Source organism: Mesoplodon mirus (genome assembly GCF_964341445.2).
Source record: "Mesoplodon mirus genome assembly, chromosome: 7".
Lineage (NCBI taxonomy): Eukaryota > Metazoa > Chordata > Mammalia > Artiodactyla > Ziphiidae > Mesoplodon > Mesoplodon mirus.
Window position 1 is genome coordinate 111,405,874 of NC_138983.1, and position 20,520 is coordinate 111,426,393.

The 20,520-nt window shown below is 39.6% G+C and overlaps 1 protein-coding gene across 1 annotated transcript in view; it reads right to left on the reverse strand.

The window, feature by feature from the left end:
• The window catches only part of LOC309808122 (macrophage metalloelastase-like), a gene marked incomplete at both ends in the record, with an annotated part of 68,754 nt that overhangs the window by 46,741 nt on the left and 1,493 nt on the right, over positions 1 to 20,520 (reverse strand). Inside the window, 1 exon segment of the mRNA XM_082628119.1 lies at positions 18,974 to 19,052. Within this exon segment, the coding sequence (XP_082484245.1) occupies positions 18,974 to 19,052 (79 nt within the window).

A 20,520-nucleotide genomic window follows, 5' to 3' on the forward strand; every position in this document is an offset into this window, starting at 1 on the left:
CAGGGAGAGGACTGGGGTTGGCTGTGTGAAGACAGCCGGAAGGGGGTTAGGGTGCCACAGCTAGCTGGGAGTGAGTCTGGGAAAAAGTCTGGAACTGCCTAAGAGGCAAGAGACCATTGTTTCAGGGTGGGTGAGGAGAGGGGATTAAGAACACTGTCTAAATGAGCTCCAGGGATGGCACAAGACGTGGCTATCAGTGTGGACACCAGAGATGAGCATGAAATGCTAAGGCAGTGGCTGCAGCCACCAAGAAGCCTGTATGCAAGCACAGGTCACTCTCCACACCTCCCCTCCCAGGAGTCTGTGCAGCCTGCCACTGCCAGGGTCCCATGATCCAGGGACGACTTCCCCGGGAGAACACACAGTGAGCCTCAGGCTGTTACAATGTCACAGACTCACCCCGCATTCCAAACCCCTCCCTCCTCCCCAGCCTGAGTGAGCCAGAGCCACCTAATCAGCTGCTACTTTAACACCGTCCTGTCTGAGCCAAAAACAGATGCCCTCAGGTGACCGACATGCAGAGACGGGGCCAAATCCAAAGCTAAACCACAGGAACTGTGAGAACAAAGAAGAGAAAGGGAAATTTCTCTCAGGAGCCTCAAGAGCAGCAGATTAAATCTCCATAATCAACTTGATGTACCCTGCATCTGTGGAATACCTGAATAGACAACGAATCATCCCAAAATTGAGGCGGTGGACTTTGGGAGCAACTGTAGACTTGGGGTGTGATTTCTGCGTCTAATTGGTTTCTGGTTTTATGTTTATCTTACTTTAGTATTTTGAGTTTATTACCATTGGTAGAATTGTTTATTGATTTGGCTACTCTCTTCCTTTTTCTTTTTTTATATAGATAGATATACATGTTTTTTTTTTCCTTTTTCTTTTTGTGCGTGTGTATGGGTATGCTTCTTTGTGTGATTTTGTCTGTATAGCTTTGCTTTTACCATTTGTCCTAGGGTCCTCTCTGTCACTTTTTTCTTTATGTTTTTTAGTATAGTTTTCAGAGTTTGTTATCATTGGTGGATTTGTTTTTCAGATTGGTTGCTCTCTTCTTTCTTTACTTTTTTTCTGTTTTTTAAAATACTTTTTAATTTTGTTATTTTTAATGATTTTTTTAATTTTTATTTTAATTATTTTATTTATTTATTTATTTCATTCTTTCTCCCTTTTCTTCTGAGCCGTATGCTTCACAGCGTCTTGGTCCTCTGGCTGGGTGTCAGGCTTAAGCCTCTGAGGTGGGAGAGCCAAGTTCAGGACATTGGCCCACCAGAGACCTCCCGGCTACATGTAATATCAAACAGCTAAACCAAAACCTCTCATAGAGATCTCCATCTCAACGCTAAGACCCAGCTCCACTCAACGACCAGCAAGCTATAGTGCAGGACACCCTATGCCAAAAAACTAGCAAGACATGAACACAACACCATCCATTAGAAGAGAGTCTGCCTAAAATCATAATAAGGTCACAGACACCCCAAAAAACACCACCAGACATGGTCCTGTACACCAGAAAGACAATATCCAGCCTCATCCACCAGAACACAGGCACCAGTCTCCTCCACCAGGAAGCCTACACAACCCATTGAACCAAACTTACCCACTGGGGGCAGACACCAAATACATCAGGAACTATGAACCTGCAGCATGCAAAAAGGAGACCCAAAATGCAATAAGTTAAGCAAAATGAGAAGACAGAGAAACACACAGCAGATGAAGGAGCAAGGTAAAAACCCACCAGACCAAACAAATGAAGAGGAAATAGGCAGTCTACCTGAAAAAGAATTCAGAGTAATGATAGTAAAGATGATCCAAAATCTTGGAAATAGAATGGAGAAAATACAAGACACAATTAACAAGGACCAAGAAGAACTAAAGAGCAAACAAACAATGATGAACAACACAATAAATGAACTCAAAAAATCTCTAGAAAGAATCAATAGCAGAATAACTGAGACAGAAGAAATGGATAAATGACCCAGAAAATAAAATAGGGGAAATAACTGTTGCAGAGCAGAATAAAGAAAAAAGAATAAAAAGAATTGAGGACAGTCTTAGAGACCTCTGGGACAACATTAAACACACCAACATTCGAATTATAGGGGTCCCAGAAGAAAAAGAGATAAAGAAAGGGACTGAGAAAATATTTGAAGCGATTATCATTGAAAACTTCCCTAATATGGGAAAGGAAATAATTAATCAACTCCAGGAAGTACAGACAGTCTCATACAGGATAAATCCGAGGGGAAACATGCCAAGACACATTTAATCAAACTATAAAAAATTAAATACAAAGAAAAAATATTAAAAGCAGCAAGGGAAAATCAACAAATAATATACAAGGGAATCCCCGTAAGGTTTACAACTGATATTTCAGCAGAAACTCCGCAAGCAAAAAGGGAGTGGCAGAACATATTTAAAGTGATGAAAGGGAAAAAGCTACAACCAAATTACTCTACACAGCAAGGATCTCATTTAGATTCGATGGAGAAATTAAAACCTTTACAGACAAGCAAAAGCTAAGAGATTTCAGCACCACCAAAGCAGCTTTACAACAAATGCTAAACGAACTTCTCTAGGCAGGAAACACAAGAGAAGGAAAAGACCCACAATATCAAACCCAAAACAATAAAGAAAATGGTAATAGAACATACATATTGATAGTTACCTTAAATGTAAATGGAATAAGTGCTCCAACCAAAAGACATAGACTAGCTGAATGGATACAAAAACAAGACCCATATGTATGCTGTCAACAAGAGTCCCACTTCAGACCTAGGGACACATACAGACTGAAAGTGAGGGGATGGAAAAACAAATTCCATGCAAATGGAAATCAAAAGAAAGCTGGAGTAGCAATTCTCATATCAGACAAAATAGACTTTAAAATAAAGACTATTACAAGAGACAAAGAAGGACACTACATAATGATCAAGGGATCAATCCAAGAAGAAGATATGACAATTGTAAATATTTATGCACCCAACATTGGAGCACCTCAATACATAAGGCAAATGCTAACAGCCATAAAAGGGGATTTTGACAGTAACACAACTATACTAGGGATTTTAAAACACCCCACTTACACCAATGGACAAATCATCAGACAGAAAATAAACAGGGAAACACAAGGTTTAAATGACACAATAGACCAGATAGACTTAATTGATATTTATAGGGTATCTCACTGAAAAGCAGCAGAATATACTTTCTTCTCAAGTGCACCCAGAACATTCTCCAGGATAGATCACATCTTGGGTCGCAGATCAAGCCTTGGTAAATTTGAGAAAACTGAAATCATATCAACCATCTTTTCTGACCACAACATTATGATATTAGAAATCAATTACAGGAAAAAACCTGTGAAAAATACAAACAAATGGATGCTAAATAATATGCTAGTAAATAACCAAGAGATCAGTGAAGAAATCAAAGAGGAAATCAAAAAATACCTAGAAACAAATGACAATGAAACCACAATGACCCAAAACCTAAGGGATGCAGCAAAAGCAGTTCTAAGAGGGAAGCTTCTAACAATACAATTCTACCTCAAGAAACAAGAAATATCTCAAATAAAAAACCTAACCTTACACCTAGAGCAATTAGAGAAAGAACAACAACAACAAAAAAAAAAAACACCCCAAAGTTAGTAGAAGGAAAGAAATCTTAAAGATCAGATCAGAAATAAATGAAAAATAAATGAAGGAAACAATAACAAAGATCAATAAAAGTAAAAGCTGGTTTTTTGAAAAGATAAACAGAATTGATAAACCATTAGCCAGACTCATCAAGAAAAAAAGGGAGAAGATTCAAATCAATAGAATTAGACATGAAAAAGGAGAAGTAACAACTGGCACTGAAGAAATACAGAGGTTCATGACAGATTACTATAAGCAACTCTATGCCAATAAAATGGACAAACTGGAAGAAATGGACAAATTCTTAGAATAGCACAACCTTCTGAGACTGAACCAGGAAGAAATAGAAAATATAAACAGACAAATCACAAGCACTGAAATTGAGAGTGTGATTAAAACTCTTCCAACAAACAAAAGCACAGAACCAGATGGCTTCACAGGCAAATTCTATCAAACATTTAGAGAAGAGCTAATACCTATCCTTCTCAAACTCTTCCACAATATAGCAGAGGGAGGAACACTCCCTAACTCATTCTACGAGGCAACCATAACCCTGATACTGAAACCAGACGAAGATGTCACAAAGAAAGAAAACTACAGGCCAGTATCACTGATGAACATAGATGAAAAATCCTCAACAAAATACTAGCAAACAGAATCCAGCAGCACATGAAAAGGATCACATACCATGACCAAGTGGGGTTTATCCCAGGAATGCAACGATTCTTCAATACACACAAATCAATCAATGTGTTAAACAATATTAACAAATTGAAGAAAAAAATCCATATGATCATCTCAATAGATGCAGAAAAAGCTTTCAACAATTTCAACACCCATTTATCTTAAAAACCCTCCAGAAAGTAGGCGTAGTGGGAACTTACCTAAAAATAATAAAGGTCATATATTAAAAACCCACAGCCAACATCGTTTTCAGTGGTGAAAAACTGAAACCATTTCCTCTAAGGTCAGGAACAAGACAAGGTTGTCCACTCTCACCTCTATTATTCAATATAGTTTTGGAAGTTTTAGCCACAGCAATCAGAGATGAAAAAGAAATAAAAGGAATCTAAATCAGAAAAGAAGAAGTAAAGCTGTCACTGTTTGCAGATGAAATGATACTATATGTAGAGAATCCTAACGGTGCTACCAGAAAACTACTAGAAATAATCAATGAATTTGGTAAAGCAGTAGGATACAAAATTAATGCACAGAAATCTCTTACATTTCTATACACTAAGGATGAAAAATCTGAAAGAGAAATTAAGGAAACCCTCCCATTTACCATTGCAACAAAAAGAATAAAATACTAGGAATAAACCTACTTAAGGAGACAAAAGACCTGTATGCAGAAAACTGTAAGACACTGATGAAAGTAATTAAAGATGATACAAAGAGATGGAGAGATATACCATGTTCTTGGATTGGAAGAATCAACATTGTGAAAATGACTATTCTACCCAAAACAATGTACACCTTCAATGCAATCCCCATCAAGCTACCAATGGCATGTTTCACAGAACTAGGACAACAAATTTCACAATTTGTGTGGAAACAAAAAAGACCCCGAATAGCTGAAGCAATCTTGAGAAAGATAAATGGAGCTGCAGGAATCAGTCTCCCAGACTTCAGACTATACTACAAAACTACAGTAATCAAGACAGTATGGTACTGGCACAAAAACAGAAATATAGATCAATGGAACAGGATAGAAAGCTCAGAGATAAACCCACAAACATACAGTCATCTTTCCTTTTATAAAGGAGGCCAGAGTATACAATGGAGAAAAGACAGTTTCTTCAACAAGTGTTGCTGGGAAAACTGGACAGCTACATGTAAATGAATGAAATTAGAACACTCCCTAACACCACACACAAAAATAAATTCAAAATGGATTAAAGACCTAAATGGAAGGCCAGACACTATAAAACTCTTAGAGTATAACATAGGCAGAACACTCTATGACATAAATCACAGCAAGATCCTTTCTGACCCACCTCCTAGATAAATGGAAATAAAAACAAAAATAAACAAATGGGACTTACTGAAACTTAAAAGCTTTTGCATAGCAAAGGACACCATAAACAAGATGAAAAGACAACCCTCAGAATGGGAGAAAATATTTGCATACGAAACAACTGACAAAGGATTCATCTCCAAAATATACAAGCAGCTCATGCAGCTCAACATCAAAAAAACAAACAACCCAATCCAAAAATGGGCAGAAGACCTAAATAGACATTTCTCCACAGATGGATATACAGATTGCCAGCAAACACATGAAAGGCTACTCAACATCACTAATCATTAGAGAAATGAAAATCAAATCTACAATGAGGTATCAACTCACACCAGTCAGAATGGACATCATCAAAAAATCTACAAACCATAAATGCTGGAGAGGGTGTGGAGAAAAGAGTACCCTCTTGCACTGTTAGTGGGACTGTAAATTGTTACAGCCACTATGGAAAACAGTATGGAGGTTCCTTAAAAAACTAACAATAGAACTACCATATGACCCAGCAGTCCCATTACTGGACATATACCCTGAGAAAACCATAATTCAAAAAGAGTCATGTAGCACAATGTTCATTGCAACACTGTTTACAATAGCCAGGACATGGAAGCAACCTAAGTTTCCATCGACAGATGAATGGATAAAGAAGATATGGCACAAATGTACAATAGAATAACACTCAGCCATAAAAAGAAACAAAACTGAGTGATTTGTAGTGAGGTGGATGGACCTAGTGTCTGTCATATAGAGTGAAGTAAGTCAAAAAGAGAAAGACAAATACCATATGCTAACACATATATATGAAATCTAAAAGAAAATAAATGGTTTTGAAGTACCTAGGGGCAGGACAGGAATAAAGATGCAAATGTAGAGAATGGACTTGAGGACACAGGGAGAAGGAAGGGTAAGCTGAGACAAAGTTGGAGAGTGTCATTGACATATATACATAATGAAATGTAAAATAGAAAGCTAGTGGGAAGCAGTCACATAGCACAGGGAGATCAGCTTGGTGCTTTGTGACCACCTAGAGGGGTGGGATATGGAGGGTGGGAGGGAGACGTAAGAGGGAGGGGTTATGGGGATATATGTATACATATAGCTGATTCATTTTGTTATACAGCAGCTACTAACACAACAATGTAAAGCAATTATACTCTAATAAAGATGTAAATAAATAAATAAATAAGTAAATAAATAAATGGATAGATAGATAAATAAATAAATAAAAAGTCTGGGTCATATAGTCCTCTAATAAACATAATGTATTAGAAAAAAAGACATAAGCTATTTCTATTACCTCAAGAAAATTATTTTCCTCTTTTGCATAAACCCCCCACACACACACACTCAGTCCCTGGTAACCATGGAGCTGATTTGTATCTCTGTGCTTTTGTTTTTTTCTAAAATATTGTAGAAATGAATCATGCAGTACCTTTTGCCTTCTCTCAGTTTTTATGATTTATCCGTTTTGTTACATGTATCAAAAGTGGTTTGTTTTTTTAGTTACTGAGTAATATTCCAATTTTTTTGACTTTTCAAGAATTTGGTTGTAATCCCTCATGTAATAGTGTACCAAGGATACCTGATAATGATGCTCCCCCAAATCAAACTCAACACCTGAGAAAAGGAAGCCATATTGAATCACAAACATGTTAAAAGGGAAGTAAACACCCAAAGTCAGGCAGACTTTCTTGCTGTGTGATTTTGCTTAGATGACTCTGTACACTCTTCTTTTAAGGCCTATGGCAGATTGAGGAGATCATTATTGGAACCAAACTTCTCTCCTCCCAAAACTGGAATAGCACCAATGTGTGCAGTCTGTCATTCAGTGAAATGAATCTCTTGCTCATTTGTGGAGGGGGAAATAAAAGCAAATTTTAAACCTCTCGTTCAAAGCACTGGTTTCAAAATCTGCTTGAGCATCGAAATTACTGTTAGAAACATGCACATATGCCATTCCCTACCCATGTCTTCGGCATTAGAATTCTAAGGTTGATGGTAGAGTGTGAGTCTTTTAAACATGGCAATTGGCTCCAATGAATAATCAGAGTTGAGAATCCATGTTTGAAGCTCTCCTTGATTCTGAGAACTTACATTCTTTGGAGTAGTATACTTAAATTTCACCTTTTCTCATCTATTTCCTCCTCTTTTCCCAGGATGGGACAAGACTTTGAGACAGTTCATCTGTGGAGAAGCCGGTGACATCCACGTTCACATTTTCTAGGGCTGGATGTGAGTGCCAGGAGCCACAACTAGAAAGGGTCCTGGGGGCTCCCTTTATCCACGCCTGCTGAACTTATGGAGAGGGAAGGCCAGTGAAGAGCCAATGTCAGGCATGAAGAAAGACTGAGGTCAACTTACTGGTTTACTTTTAAGGAGAGCACAACTCTCAGAGTGGTAGGAGCCACATAACATTATGAGGGATGGTTAAGTACATGTGACCAAAATACTGGACTGCATAGTGTTTGGACCAGCTTAATGAGGAGATTATATAAATTCTATAAATAAACTTGTGTATAAATTATGCAAAGATAGTCACTAAGATTGCCCAAACTGCTGTGTAATGGAAAGGAGTTGATTGTTTTCTAAATATAGATGCAGTTTCTTTTTTTCCCAGTCTTAATTTTATGGTGACTATTACTGACCTTTGTAGAGGAAATGAAATCATTCTCAGAGATACAAGACATTTCTGAAACCAGGGTAAATTTACAGTGAAAGAACTGACTACATCTTTCTAAATAACTTGAAAAACTCTAAGTCATGCACTGAAGTTTGAAGAGTTCTTATTTTCTCTTCTTCTTTTGCAGAAGAGTCAGAATGTTTTAATTTAGATTCTCACACATTTTTGTAGCTGGTGTACTTTAGGTGGGAATGAGAATAACTGCATAAATGACTTAAAATTAATATAAAAGTAGCATTTGGTCTAGAAAAGTGGTACAGATGAACCGGTTTGCACAGCAGAAATAGAGACAGATGTAGAGAACAAATGTATGGACACCAGGGGGGGAAAACGGCAGGAGTGGTGTTGGTGGGATGAATTGGGAGATTGAGATTGACATATATACACTAATATGTATAAAACAGGTAATTAATAAGAACCTGCTGCATAAAAAATAAAATAAAATAAAATTCAAAAAAAAAAGTAGCATTCAGTGATCTGGGTAGCAGTGTGGGATATGGGAAAGAGCATATATGGGACATGGAGTTCTGAGTGCCTACTCTGCTCACAGCTTCTTCAGAGCCAATGCCAAGTGGTTTCCTCATCCCCAGATCACCACACTTCTGTGTAAAATGTGACCTGTCTCTGTGGCCAACAGATGATTAGCTCAAAGAGGGATGCCTCACCCAAGACACTTATGGGTTGGGAGATGGTCTCTGAGACATGGACATAAAAGGTCTGCTCAACAGAGGGGCTCCATACCAAGTAGTGACTGGCCAAACAGTTAGGTCAGACAGAAGAATCAATATAAACACACGTTAAAAGTTGAGTCACTCTTTGAATAGAAAGTTAAGTAAGGAGTAACCATGCCCATTTCCAAGGAGAAGCACACAAGAGCCTTCATAGCTAATGAAGCAAGACTGTGCACAGGTCTACTCCAAATATTGGTGAGGGACCAACGAGGAAGGATCCAAGTAGAGATCCACCTACTACATGTCTAAATATCTAGACTAGAGGCCAAAGAGGCTGTGGACTCGCACCTCTCCCCACACTCACTCCACCTTCATCCCCCATCCAGCCCCCATCCCTCAGCAGCCTGTGAACCTGATAGTGCACATCTTCTGGGGCAGGGCAGAAGCTAGGCTCTTGTCAGAACTTCCTGGCCAAGTGCCCTCCCCAATGCTTTACTTTTCTGATTCAAGATTTCCAGGTAGTTCTAAGCACCTCCCCTGAGGAGCAAAGGAGAAAAGATGTCTGGGGAGCTTCATCTGCAAAGACACCCACTTCATGTGATTTGGGGGAGACATCCTTCTCACCTGACCCTCCCATCACTGACATGTATACACTGCCACACCCTCAGTCTTGCCTGTACTGACTTGAAGGGCCAATGCAACTTGTGTATCCTCCTCCCATAATATCGTTCACTCAGGGTGGTAGCAAAATTTCAATAAAACCTTCTTAAGATATAAAACAGGGGGAAAAAAGCCTTTACTTAGAGTTTTTGATATGCAAGGCACTCTAAAGTATGGAGCCCAGTTTGGGAGCCCTTCTTGCCCTGCTTAAAGGGTGGAACTGGCTTTGTGTCCATGGAGCTTCTGCCTATCTTCCTCATGTCTGCAGGCAAAGGTATCCTCACCAGGAACTGTCACTATCATGTAACCCAGGGTTTTCCTGTGCTCGGTATTTGAATGAACATAACTGCAGGGAACTAGATCGTGAGGTGTGAGATAAGTCACATTACCTCATTACCTCTTTCCTCTCAGTTTGTCTGTGTATAATATGTATGTGTGTGTATACATGTGTGTATACATATATATGCATATATAAGTGTATATATATGTATGTGTGTGTGTGTATATATATGTGTGTGTATATATATATATGTATATGTATATATATATATATATATATATATATATATATATATATACATATATATATGAATAAGGCTTTCATTTCCTGCCATAACTGGGCTTAGAGTCTTAGGGGAGAATACAGAAAAAAAAAAACCACACAATTATAATGCAAAAAGGAGGCTCATGTCCTTAACCCAGACCTAGGGTCAGGGGAGGCTTCCTAGATGAAGTGACATTTAAAATTAGGTCTGAGGGCTTCCCTGGTGGTGCAGTGGTTGAGAGTCCACCTGCCGATGCAGGGGACACGGGTTCGTGCCCCGATCCGGGGAGATCCCACATGCCGTGGGGCGGCTGGGCCTGTGAGCCATGGTTGCTGAGCCTGCGTGTCCGGAGCCTGTGCTCCGAAACGGGAGAGACCACAACAGTGAGAGGCCCGCGTACCGCAAAAAAAAAAAAAAAAAAAAAAAAAAAAAAAAAAATTAGATCTGAAAGTTGAAGAAGAAGTAAGCACATATTCTCAGGCCAGAAAGGAAAAAGAGTTTGGTGTCTTCAAGGAAAAAATGATGTTTGTATCAGGGAGGGCAGTGGAAAGGTGGGAGGGGACATAAGGGAATGGAGGGTCACAGAAATGAGAGACAAGGCTAGAGGGTCAGGTGGGGGCATGGGGTCAGACCAGGTGATGTCTGTAAGCCACACTGAGCAGTTAGCATTATTTCCTGAGAGCTAACTGGAACCATGGCTGGGTTTTATGCAAGGGAGTGACACATTGCTAAATAAGGAGGAATTGACCAGACCCCTCTCTCCCCTCCAGAAACAAAAGCCAATGACTACTAGATGACTTTGGCCTCCAGTGTAAGACCATGAGTCTTTGTTGTGATGGCCAGTGCACAGGACTTGGCCACTTGGATTGCCAAAAGTATTTGGATTCCATTCATTTCAGACCAGTTTTGCCCATGATGTCTTTTTCCTGTCCCCAGGCCTGCATTCTAGGGACACGAATGACTCACTTGAGATCTCTTTGAAACAAATTGTCCCTACAGTGGACATGTCCAGCAGTAGCTAGCTTGAAAGGCCTGGTACGGACATATACCTCAGAGATAATTGTGGGTGCGGTTCCAGACCACTGCAATAAAGTGAGCCACACAATTTTTTTAGCCTCCCAGTGCATATAAAAGTTATGCTTACAGTATACTGTAGTCTCTTAAGTGTGCAATAGCATTATGTCTGAGAAAACAATGTACATACTTAACTTTAAAATATTTTATTGCTAAAAAATGCTAACCATCATCTGGGCCTTCAACGAGCCATAGCAGTGATATAAAAGATCACTCATCACAGATCACAATAACAAATATGAAAATAATGAAAAAGTCTGAAATATTTTAAGAATTACCCAAATGTGACACAGAGACATGAAGTGAGCAAGTGCTGTTGGAAAAATGATGCTGAAAGACTTACTTAGTGCAGGGCTGCCACAAATCTTCAATTTGTGAAAAACATAATAGCTGCGAAGCAAAATAAAACAAGGTGTACCTGTAGTTTCACTTCTCAGCAGAGAAGTCACATTCTAAAAACATGAGGATTACCAAAGTGAGGCAAGTTAAGATTCTCTCCAGCTCAGTCAGCAGTATCCAGGGGAGTGCTAGAGAACTCCACCAACCTCAGCCTGTAAGACTAGGGGCAGCCAGAGAACACCTTAGCCTTTGTGTGAACTATAAATTTATTTAAAACTTGTTGGTTTTACTTCTTACATTTCAATATTTTCTATAGGTTGGAGTAAAAATAACCAAATCTTCTCTTTACTCAGAACCTTTCAATCTCCAAAAATTCCTCATAGAAAGTCTCATTTATTTTTCCCTACCTTGGCTGTCGCTTAGTCCGTGGACACTGGGCTTGACCTGACCAGGTACTTTGGAGTTTTTCACATGACAGTCATAATTTTTTTGAGACTTTCATTCATCAGCCATTTCTTCACTACCATGCTGCCTCTCAATAGCTTTTCTTTAAGTCTTTTCCAGCTTTTTTAAGTCTTAGATTGAGGTGCTGTGTCCTGGGCTGCATAAATTATTAAAAGATATGTTGTACAAGCATGGAAAAATACTTTTATTAAAAATATTCATCAGGACTTCCCTGGTGGCACAGGGGTTAAGAATCTACCTACCAAAGCAGGGTACACGGGTTCGAGCCCTGGTCTGGGAAGATCCCACATGCCACGGAGCAAATAACTACTGAGTGTGCAACAACTATTGAGTCTGCATTCTAGAGCCTGCGTGCCACAACTATTGAAGCCCGCGTCCTAGAGTTGGTGCTCCGCAAAAAGAGAATCCACCACAATGAGAAGCCTGCGCACTGCAAGGAAGAGTAGCCCCTGCTTGCCACAACTAGAGAAAGCCCGATCACAACAACTAAGACCCAACACAGCCATCAATCAATTAATTAATTAATTAAAATATGCATCAATTATCTCATATAATGTGGAGTCAATATATCAGAGTGGTTAAAAGCCTGAGTTTTGGAGTCACACAAACCGAGTTTTAAACCCTTTTCTATTTCTTACAGGCTGTGTTTTTAGGAAAGTTCTTAACCTCTTCAACTCATGGTTTTCCTGTCTGTAAAGTGAGTTTAATAAAACAACTACTGTATACATCTGCTGAGAAAATCAGATGAGATAATGCATATAAGACACCCAACACAGTATCACTGTATTTGCTCAATAAATGTTAGACATCGATAATAATATTCTGATTATTAAAGGATCAAATAAAATTAATGAATGGACCCTGCCTGGAAGAGGAAAATGTATTACTTGCCCCATTTAGTAGGTGACAAAGACAACTCTGCAAATAATTGTAAAATAGAGGAGGGTGTGTGCCGCACATCTGTTTTGGTTTTGTTTTGTTTGTTTGCCTCAACAATATCCTTTCCTCTTTCTTTTAGTAAAATGCATCCTTCTTTACTTTGATTCTCTCTTCTCTAACCCATGGGATGATTGTGCTATGGAACTGTCAGTCCAGTTCAGGCCCATTGCCACTCGCTCCTACCAAGGGTAGCCAGCAGTCTTGAGCTGAGAGAACACAACTCTCTCTTCCTGGAAACTGACTCTTGAGTGGACTGACATAAAATGGAAGCAGTGAAGTAGAATCATTTCAATGGAACTGCCCAGAGAAAGTCTGGATTCCTCCTCTTGAGATATCAGGACTGGGCTGGAATCTGTCCTTTATGATATCTAGGAGTTTAGCTTTTCTTTCAATTCTGTGAACTACCCAGAATCCTTAGCCAGAGTTGCATTCTATATTTCTCCCACTCAAAGAGCCCTGAGAGAGATACAAAGTACAGTAAGGCCAAAATAGAGGGGCTAGGTGCTGGGTTCAGAAGGCAGATGACTTTGCCTAGTGTGACAAGGTGAGACTTCATGGAGGAGGTAGTATATCCAACAGGCATCCATCAGGTGGATCAGTCACTTTCTATCACCATTTCCACTTCTACTCTTGCTGTCAAGGAACTTTGCTCTCTGCATTATGGTCTCTTCCCATTCACAAAATTTCCTGCCTCTTGGCTTCTGCCCAGTGCCTCTTCTCTATGTTTCTCTTCACTCTTTTCCAACCTAATATCTGCAGATTCTCTCAAATCTTGCATTTCATACACAACGATGTTTCTGAGTCAGAATAAGACCACAAACTCAGGGAGCTTTGTAGTCAACATGACTACCTCTGAAGCAAAATGACTGTCAGATTCATTCAAGGCTGTACAACTGGCCCTGGTCTGAAAGTGATGTCATCCAGTCACCTCCTCACATAGCCAGGCCTTTGGGGACTACTGCTCATGGGGACCACCACCCCATGACACATTGAAGTTCCTGTCCTTTGTTGCAGGTGAAGACAGAAATTGCTCAATGCCACAAAAATAAAATGAACACTTGTCTTACTTTTCTTAATTCAGTGATTGGGTATTACAGTAAAACTATACCAGAGAGCAGCTACATAGGGAAAATCACTGGAACTTTTTGCACTTTCATTGAGGGTGAGAAGGGAAACCTTATCAATTTCTAAGACTCACGATTTCCCAATCTATTCTCCCCTTGTCCACCAGTTATGTTCCCAGTGGTCAGGGACCATGGGTATTTACCTACTCTGCCATGAAAGTTGCTTAATCCCTATTTGTAAAATTATATACAACCTGATGTTTTGTAATTGTAACCTACAAATCAATTCACATGTTTGACTAAATGTGTTTGTTATCAAGCAAAGTTTCCTGTGCCCACAGTGCAGAGAGCCAAATTCTGACAGCAGGTATCTGCAGCAAAGTAAGGGTTATTTTCAGGGTTCCAGGAAAGGAGAATGGGCAGCTCATGCTCAAAAGACCCAAACTCCCTGGATGGCTTTTAGGATAGATGAATGGGTAAAGAAGATGTGGTATATATATGCAATGGAATATTACTCAGCCATTAAAAAGAATGAAATAATGTCATTTGCAGCAACAGAGATGGACCTGGAGATTATCATACTAAGTGAAGTAAGTCAGACAGAGAAAGACAAATATCATATGATATCACTTATATGCAGAATCTAAAAAAAAAGATACAAATGAACTTATTTGCAAAACAGAAACAGACTTATAGACTTAGAGAATGAATTTATGGTTACCAGGGAGGAAGGGTGGAGTGTGGGGAGGGATAGATTGGGAGATTGGGGTTGACATGTACACATTGCTATATTTAAAATAGATAACCAAAAAAGACCTACTGTATAGCACAGGGAACTCTGCTTAATATTCTGTAATAACCTAAATAGGAAAAGAATTTGAAAAAGAACAGATACATGTATATGTATAACTGAATCACTTTGCTGTGCACCTGAAACTAACACAAATTGTTAACCAACTATACTGCAATATAAAATAAAATAAAAATAAAGACAATGTTAGGGGAGAGGGTCATAGGATGCCTGATCAGCTTGTGGACCTCCTTCTGTTTGGTTGGTTGTGAGGTAACAGTGTGATATTTCAGGAATCTCAATCATCAACCTTCTGGTTCCAACCTTCTGGTTCCATCTGAGGTCTCTGTGCTTGTGTTCAGCATGTAGTCACCATCCTCCACTGAGGTCCTAGTTTCTGCAGAACATTTCAAAGATATGCACCAGATTGTTACCTATATCCCTTCAGGGAGATCTAGGAGTCCTGTGACTCTACTGTTCTAATCATTAACTGCTTGAGTCTGCTCTTTGTAACTCAGGAGGGCCTAGGAGACTAAAACCTTTCTCTACAAACAACAAATGGGGAATATGGAGGAGTTTTGTACCCAGGAAGGCCCTGCACGGTTCTGCTTGGTTTAAATCCCCCTTTTCTTTTGATACTCCTCAATCCTGAGCATCACAGGGGTCGGACAAGAAAGTGAATAAAGTTTTGGATAGAGAGGTTAATCATAAACTCATAGGGGAACTTGGTTTTAGGGGGACTCAGTTTCATGTCCTGGCACTTATTACTGAAACTTGTTGCATAGGTGCCGTGGCCCAGTTTTACACCTAAACCTAACTTCACTTCCTCCCTGAGAAATATGCCAACAGCCTCAGTTAGCAAAATTAGGCTACAATATACTCAAAACTACTTTGTTTAATAAATGAGGAAGTGATGGATGAAAACTCTAACAGTTAAATTTTATTCTAAGAAATTTGGAAGACAACCTTATCAATGGTAAGTTTGCCAGTCTCTTTGAGAGCTTCAGCTGTGAGAATTCTACTCAAAGGCATATAGCAAAAGCCTTCTCAAGCTTGACTCAACTCTGATTATCATGACTTGTTCAGTAACAGGCATTCAGCTGGTATAAAACCATGCTTCTATAGGGTGTGTTTTGCCCCGGGGCCCAAAGTCTTAATTCTTCTTCACTAAGTAAATAATCATCAATGATTATACCACCAAAGGGAACATGCCAAAGGGAACACCTTAATCTATTTTCTTTCTTTTCCCAAGGAGGAGGGACTGGGAGTTGATAGCATCAGCTGTCAGTTGGGGTTGAAGATGGGCAGAGATAAGTCAGCATATCCTCCAGGAAGCGTGAGACACACCTGTAATGCTGTAACCTAAGGGTGTGGCCATGTCGATGTACTGTCTATGGAATGAGTACATCCACTCCATATAGCTTTCAAACAATAGGTTTAGGCCCAGAGGATGTGGCTTTTTCAGCTGCAATATGAATGCTCAGAGTTGATTCAGCTACTGATGCAGAAATAAAGTCAGGCACATGGTTGGAAAAAATGACTATCTTGTGCTTCAGCTGATTGGGCCATGTGACATGGTTAAGTTGTATAACATATTGGAAGAAATAGGTTTAGGAAAGGGCTGGATATCAACAATTTCTGTCCATGCTCATCCTGAGGATCCAGCAAGACTTTAGTCTCAGATGAGCTATACCCCAGAGTGCAGTGCCTCTGTCATCCCACCTAGACCTTACCTTTCCTTGGGAGAAATCCTTGATGACTGGCTAATCTTCCTTGCAATTTAGAAGCCTCTGGGTCTTTCCTCTAGGCTTTGTGCATACTGGGGACATATGGATAAATTTTAAAACTAACCTAAATAAGACATTTAGTAAAGAAAATCTATTTCCACCAATAAACCTTAAAATGTATTTCAAGGACAAATAATAACAAATCCTTTATTAGGTACTCTTTCCTTTTTTCTAAACTACTGTATTCACATGCTGATATCTACTGTTAGTATAGAGCCTGTGCTCTACAGCCCACGAGCCACAATTACTGAGCCCACGTACCTAGAACCTGTGCTCCTCAACAAAAGAAGCCCCTGCAATAAGAAGCCTGAGCACCGCAACAAAGAGTAGCCCCCTCTCGCCACAACTAGAGAAAGCCTGTGCGCAGCTACGAAGACCCAATGCAGCCAAAAAAAAAATTAATTAATTAAAAAAAAAATAGTGGTGGGGCCCAGCCTCTGGGCTGAGGCAAGGACCAGAACTTGAACCGGTAAGATCTGGTGAAAAGAAGGCAGTATCCTTTGGGCACAGAGTATTAAGAAACAGGGATTCTGGCATAGGGACTAAAGGAGGAGGCAGTTTGTAACAAAGGTAGGGACTCAGTCTTGAGAAAATCATAGAAATTGAGTTGTCAAAACTGGATGCAAAATCAAAGTTGTCCTGGCAAAGAAAATTTCTTACTGAATCTCAGACAACTGAGCCAGAGCCCTTTTAATCTCTCCTGACTAGGGTCAATCAGAGACCTGAGCTGTGGGGAGAGGGTGGCCAGCAAAGGCTGAAAGCCTGTGGGGGCCTGACTGTTATCCAAGATAATATAGACACATGGACTCAGCTCCCCTTGTACCGTCAGATTAGTGGTACCCTTATGGTAGAATTAAATGTATTTCATGACCCTTGATAAATAATGGATATCTAAACACATAGTAGACTGTGGAAGTAGTAGAGGAATTAATAAGCTAGAAGGAGAAAAGTGGGATTGAGGCAGGTGATAGATGGGCCCTCAGGCCAAATTGTTTGAGTTCGTTCCCTGTGGACCGATACTCTGAGATGGGAATAACAGGACAATTAAGAGAGGAGGCTGGGCCCTGCCCAGATAGAAGATAAGAGACCACATATCCCTCATTCTTGAAGTTAGGAGACCTCCCTGACTACACATGAGCAGAAAGGCTCCTTGGAGGTCAAAAAGGGAGTGATGCTACATGGCTAAGTCTACCCATAGGCCTCTTCAGTAGCATCCATGTTGGCTAAGAGATGCACATGCACACATGGGAAGATCCTGAGATACACCAAATATGGACTCTGAACCAGGCAAATCAAAATGATTGGTCAAAGGAAACATGGAAGAAATGCCCCATATAAGTGATTCAAACTGCCAAGAGGGCGCGACTCTTTCTCTGAGCCCGCCCGTGTGTCTATCCACACGTACTGTACTTCTTTTTTTTCCTAATAAATACTTTACTTGTTTCACTATTTTCTGTCTTTGTGGGAATTCTTTTTCTGTAAAGTCGTAGGGCCAGGGCCTTGTCACTGACCACTGGTCTAGTGGCTAGGATTCAGTGCTCTCACTGCCACAACCTGACCTCAGTCACTAGATGGGAACCGAAACCCTGCTTCAAGGCGCTGCAGGCCGAGGCCACCCAAGATCTGGGTGATTTTTATGGTCCAGCCTCCAACACTATTGTATGGTCTTTGAGAGATCATTTCCTTTCCTTTCTCTTGGCCTCATTCTCATTCGTAAAAATAAAAAATGAATCAGATGATCTAATTGGTTCCTCTAGTTATTTTCATCTTAAGTAAACACAGGATATACAATATTGCCATGTGCCCTCAGCCCCCAAATTTGCCACATTTCAGGAAATGTTTTGAACTTAAATGTAAATATCAAGCGGAAGCATATTACATATACAGAGGGTATAAGGCAATTCTAGTAAAATAGCTCTGAGTTCTTCGTTAATATTCCAGTTAATTCCACATAATCCCTGGGTAAATTTGTTGTACAAGTATTCTGCTTCTATTACCACTACTGCAAAATACTGTCCATTATTTCATTCCCTCATTACCCTGGTTCCTTGGCCTTTATTTTATCTCTGTTATTCAAACCATTAATCAGTTTGGACATTCCCTGTGAAATTGGGAATACAACTACTTAGGAGGTATCTTATTTATTATGGGATAAATCCTGATAAGTGAATTCAGAAAGGTGGGCTTGGCTGGAGGCATAGCTGCTGTTTCTCAGCTCAAAATGATCCAAACCAGAGTTTTCCAGAAACAGAGACAGCATAAGCATACACACTGTGCCCCATGTGCTCAGAGGTACTTAGAACTCACAGATTTCCTTTTTCCTTGTGTTGCTTTGGAAGCAAAGTCACAAGCCACTTGGCACTCATTAAGCTGAGGCACAGACTGGCTAGAGGATAAAACACAGAAAAGCCACACCTTTAACCACAGAAAGCAATAGTCCTTTTCAGATAGAATTGGAACGGTTCTGTGAACTGTTTTGCTTGCAACTTGTACTGTGCTAGCCTTTAGTGCCCAGTCTGTTAAAAGAAAGGGAGGGTTGTCAAGAAAAGGAAGCCTACTGGTATATGTAAACATTAAAAACAAATAACCCAAAACACACTTTTAGTTACTAATTTTTAATCTTTTTGGCATAGCAGATGAGTCCATAGCTAAGGATGCTTGGATGATGTCCTTTAATCCAGCATAAAGCCATGAAAATGGAAAAGAGTAATGTCTTCACTTGTAAAGAATAGTAAAATATAACAAACCAATTTTGAATAATGTGAGTCCATTACCATTTCAACCAAGATTTAAGAGTCTCACAGACTCACCGGATATGAAGTACTTATAATCCTTCCTTGCTCTGTTGATGTGTGAGGACATTATTTAATGATTATTTCTGGACTGGGTTATAGCAAATTTTAAATATATGGAAGAAAAATTTTCTTTCTCACAGCATCTAATTTTAGGGTATAATTTTGACCATTTAAGTCCAGTAAGATACCATGATAAACTCTTACCAAAATGGCCATGCTGTTGGTGTAACCTACCATATCTTTGATCCTCCAGAGGTCATTAATAGAATAGTTGTAGTCCCATTTGAGTGCCTTGTGAGCAGTGAGGTAGAACAAAGCCAAGAAATCCTAAATCAGCATTTCACAAACTCTAGAATACCAGGCAGGTATAAAAGTCCAAAAAATTTAGAAAAACCAAACCATGTGAGAAAGAACATTTGGAAAGCTTAAGCATTCTCTTCCTCTGTGATTAACATTGTCTCCAGGTAATTGGACTGGTAATTTGGGATTTTCTTCCCTCTTGCTGCCAACTAGTTTGGTTTCTTTTTAGTGTGATTCCATTCTCTGGGTACATTGTGTATTTTGTGGTTCATGTTGGAGCCTGTCACCCAGAGGTCTGTGGTGACGCACAAACCCCAACTCCAAGGGGCCTGCAGCAGGTCTTGGTGGCTTGGTGTGACACACTTCCTGACTCTCACCTCCCATGAAGGAAAATTTTAGAGTTGAGAAGAGTGACAGGGACACATAAGAAAACTAGAGCAAGCTAATTCCTTAGCTGTTAAACCTTATTTCAAAGTCAACGGCATAAAGTCAGGAATTAAACCATCAGCGATTTGGCCAGATTCCTCATCCTTACATTAAAGAGCGAAGTATTAGTTTTGTTTTATAATTAACTCGATTCATCATTTTCAAAACAGTATGGCTGATGCCACCTAGTGGAACTATTTTGAATCTCACAATCTTATGATGAATCCTTAAATACCAAGTTATTTCCTGTAACTGTGACTTAAATTTAGTAGAGAGGTATGGTGGCTATCTTTTTGTGAGATCCGCTATATATGTCTTGGCATTTTTATTCTG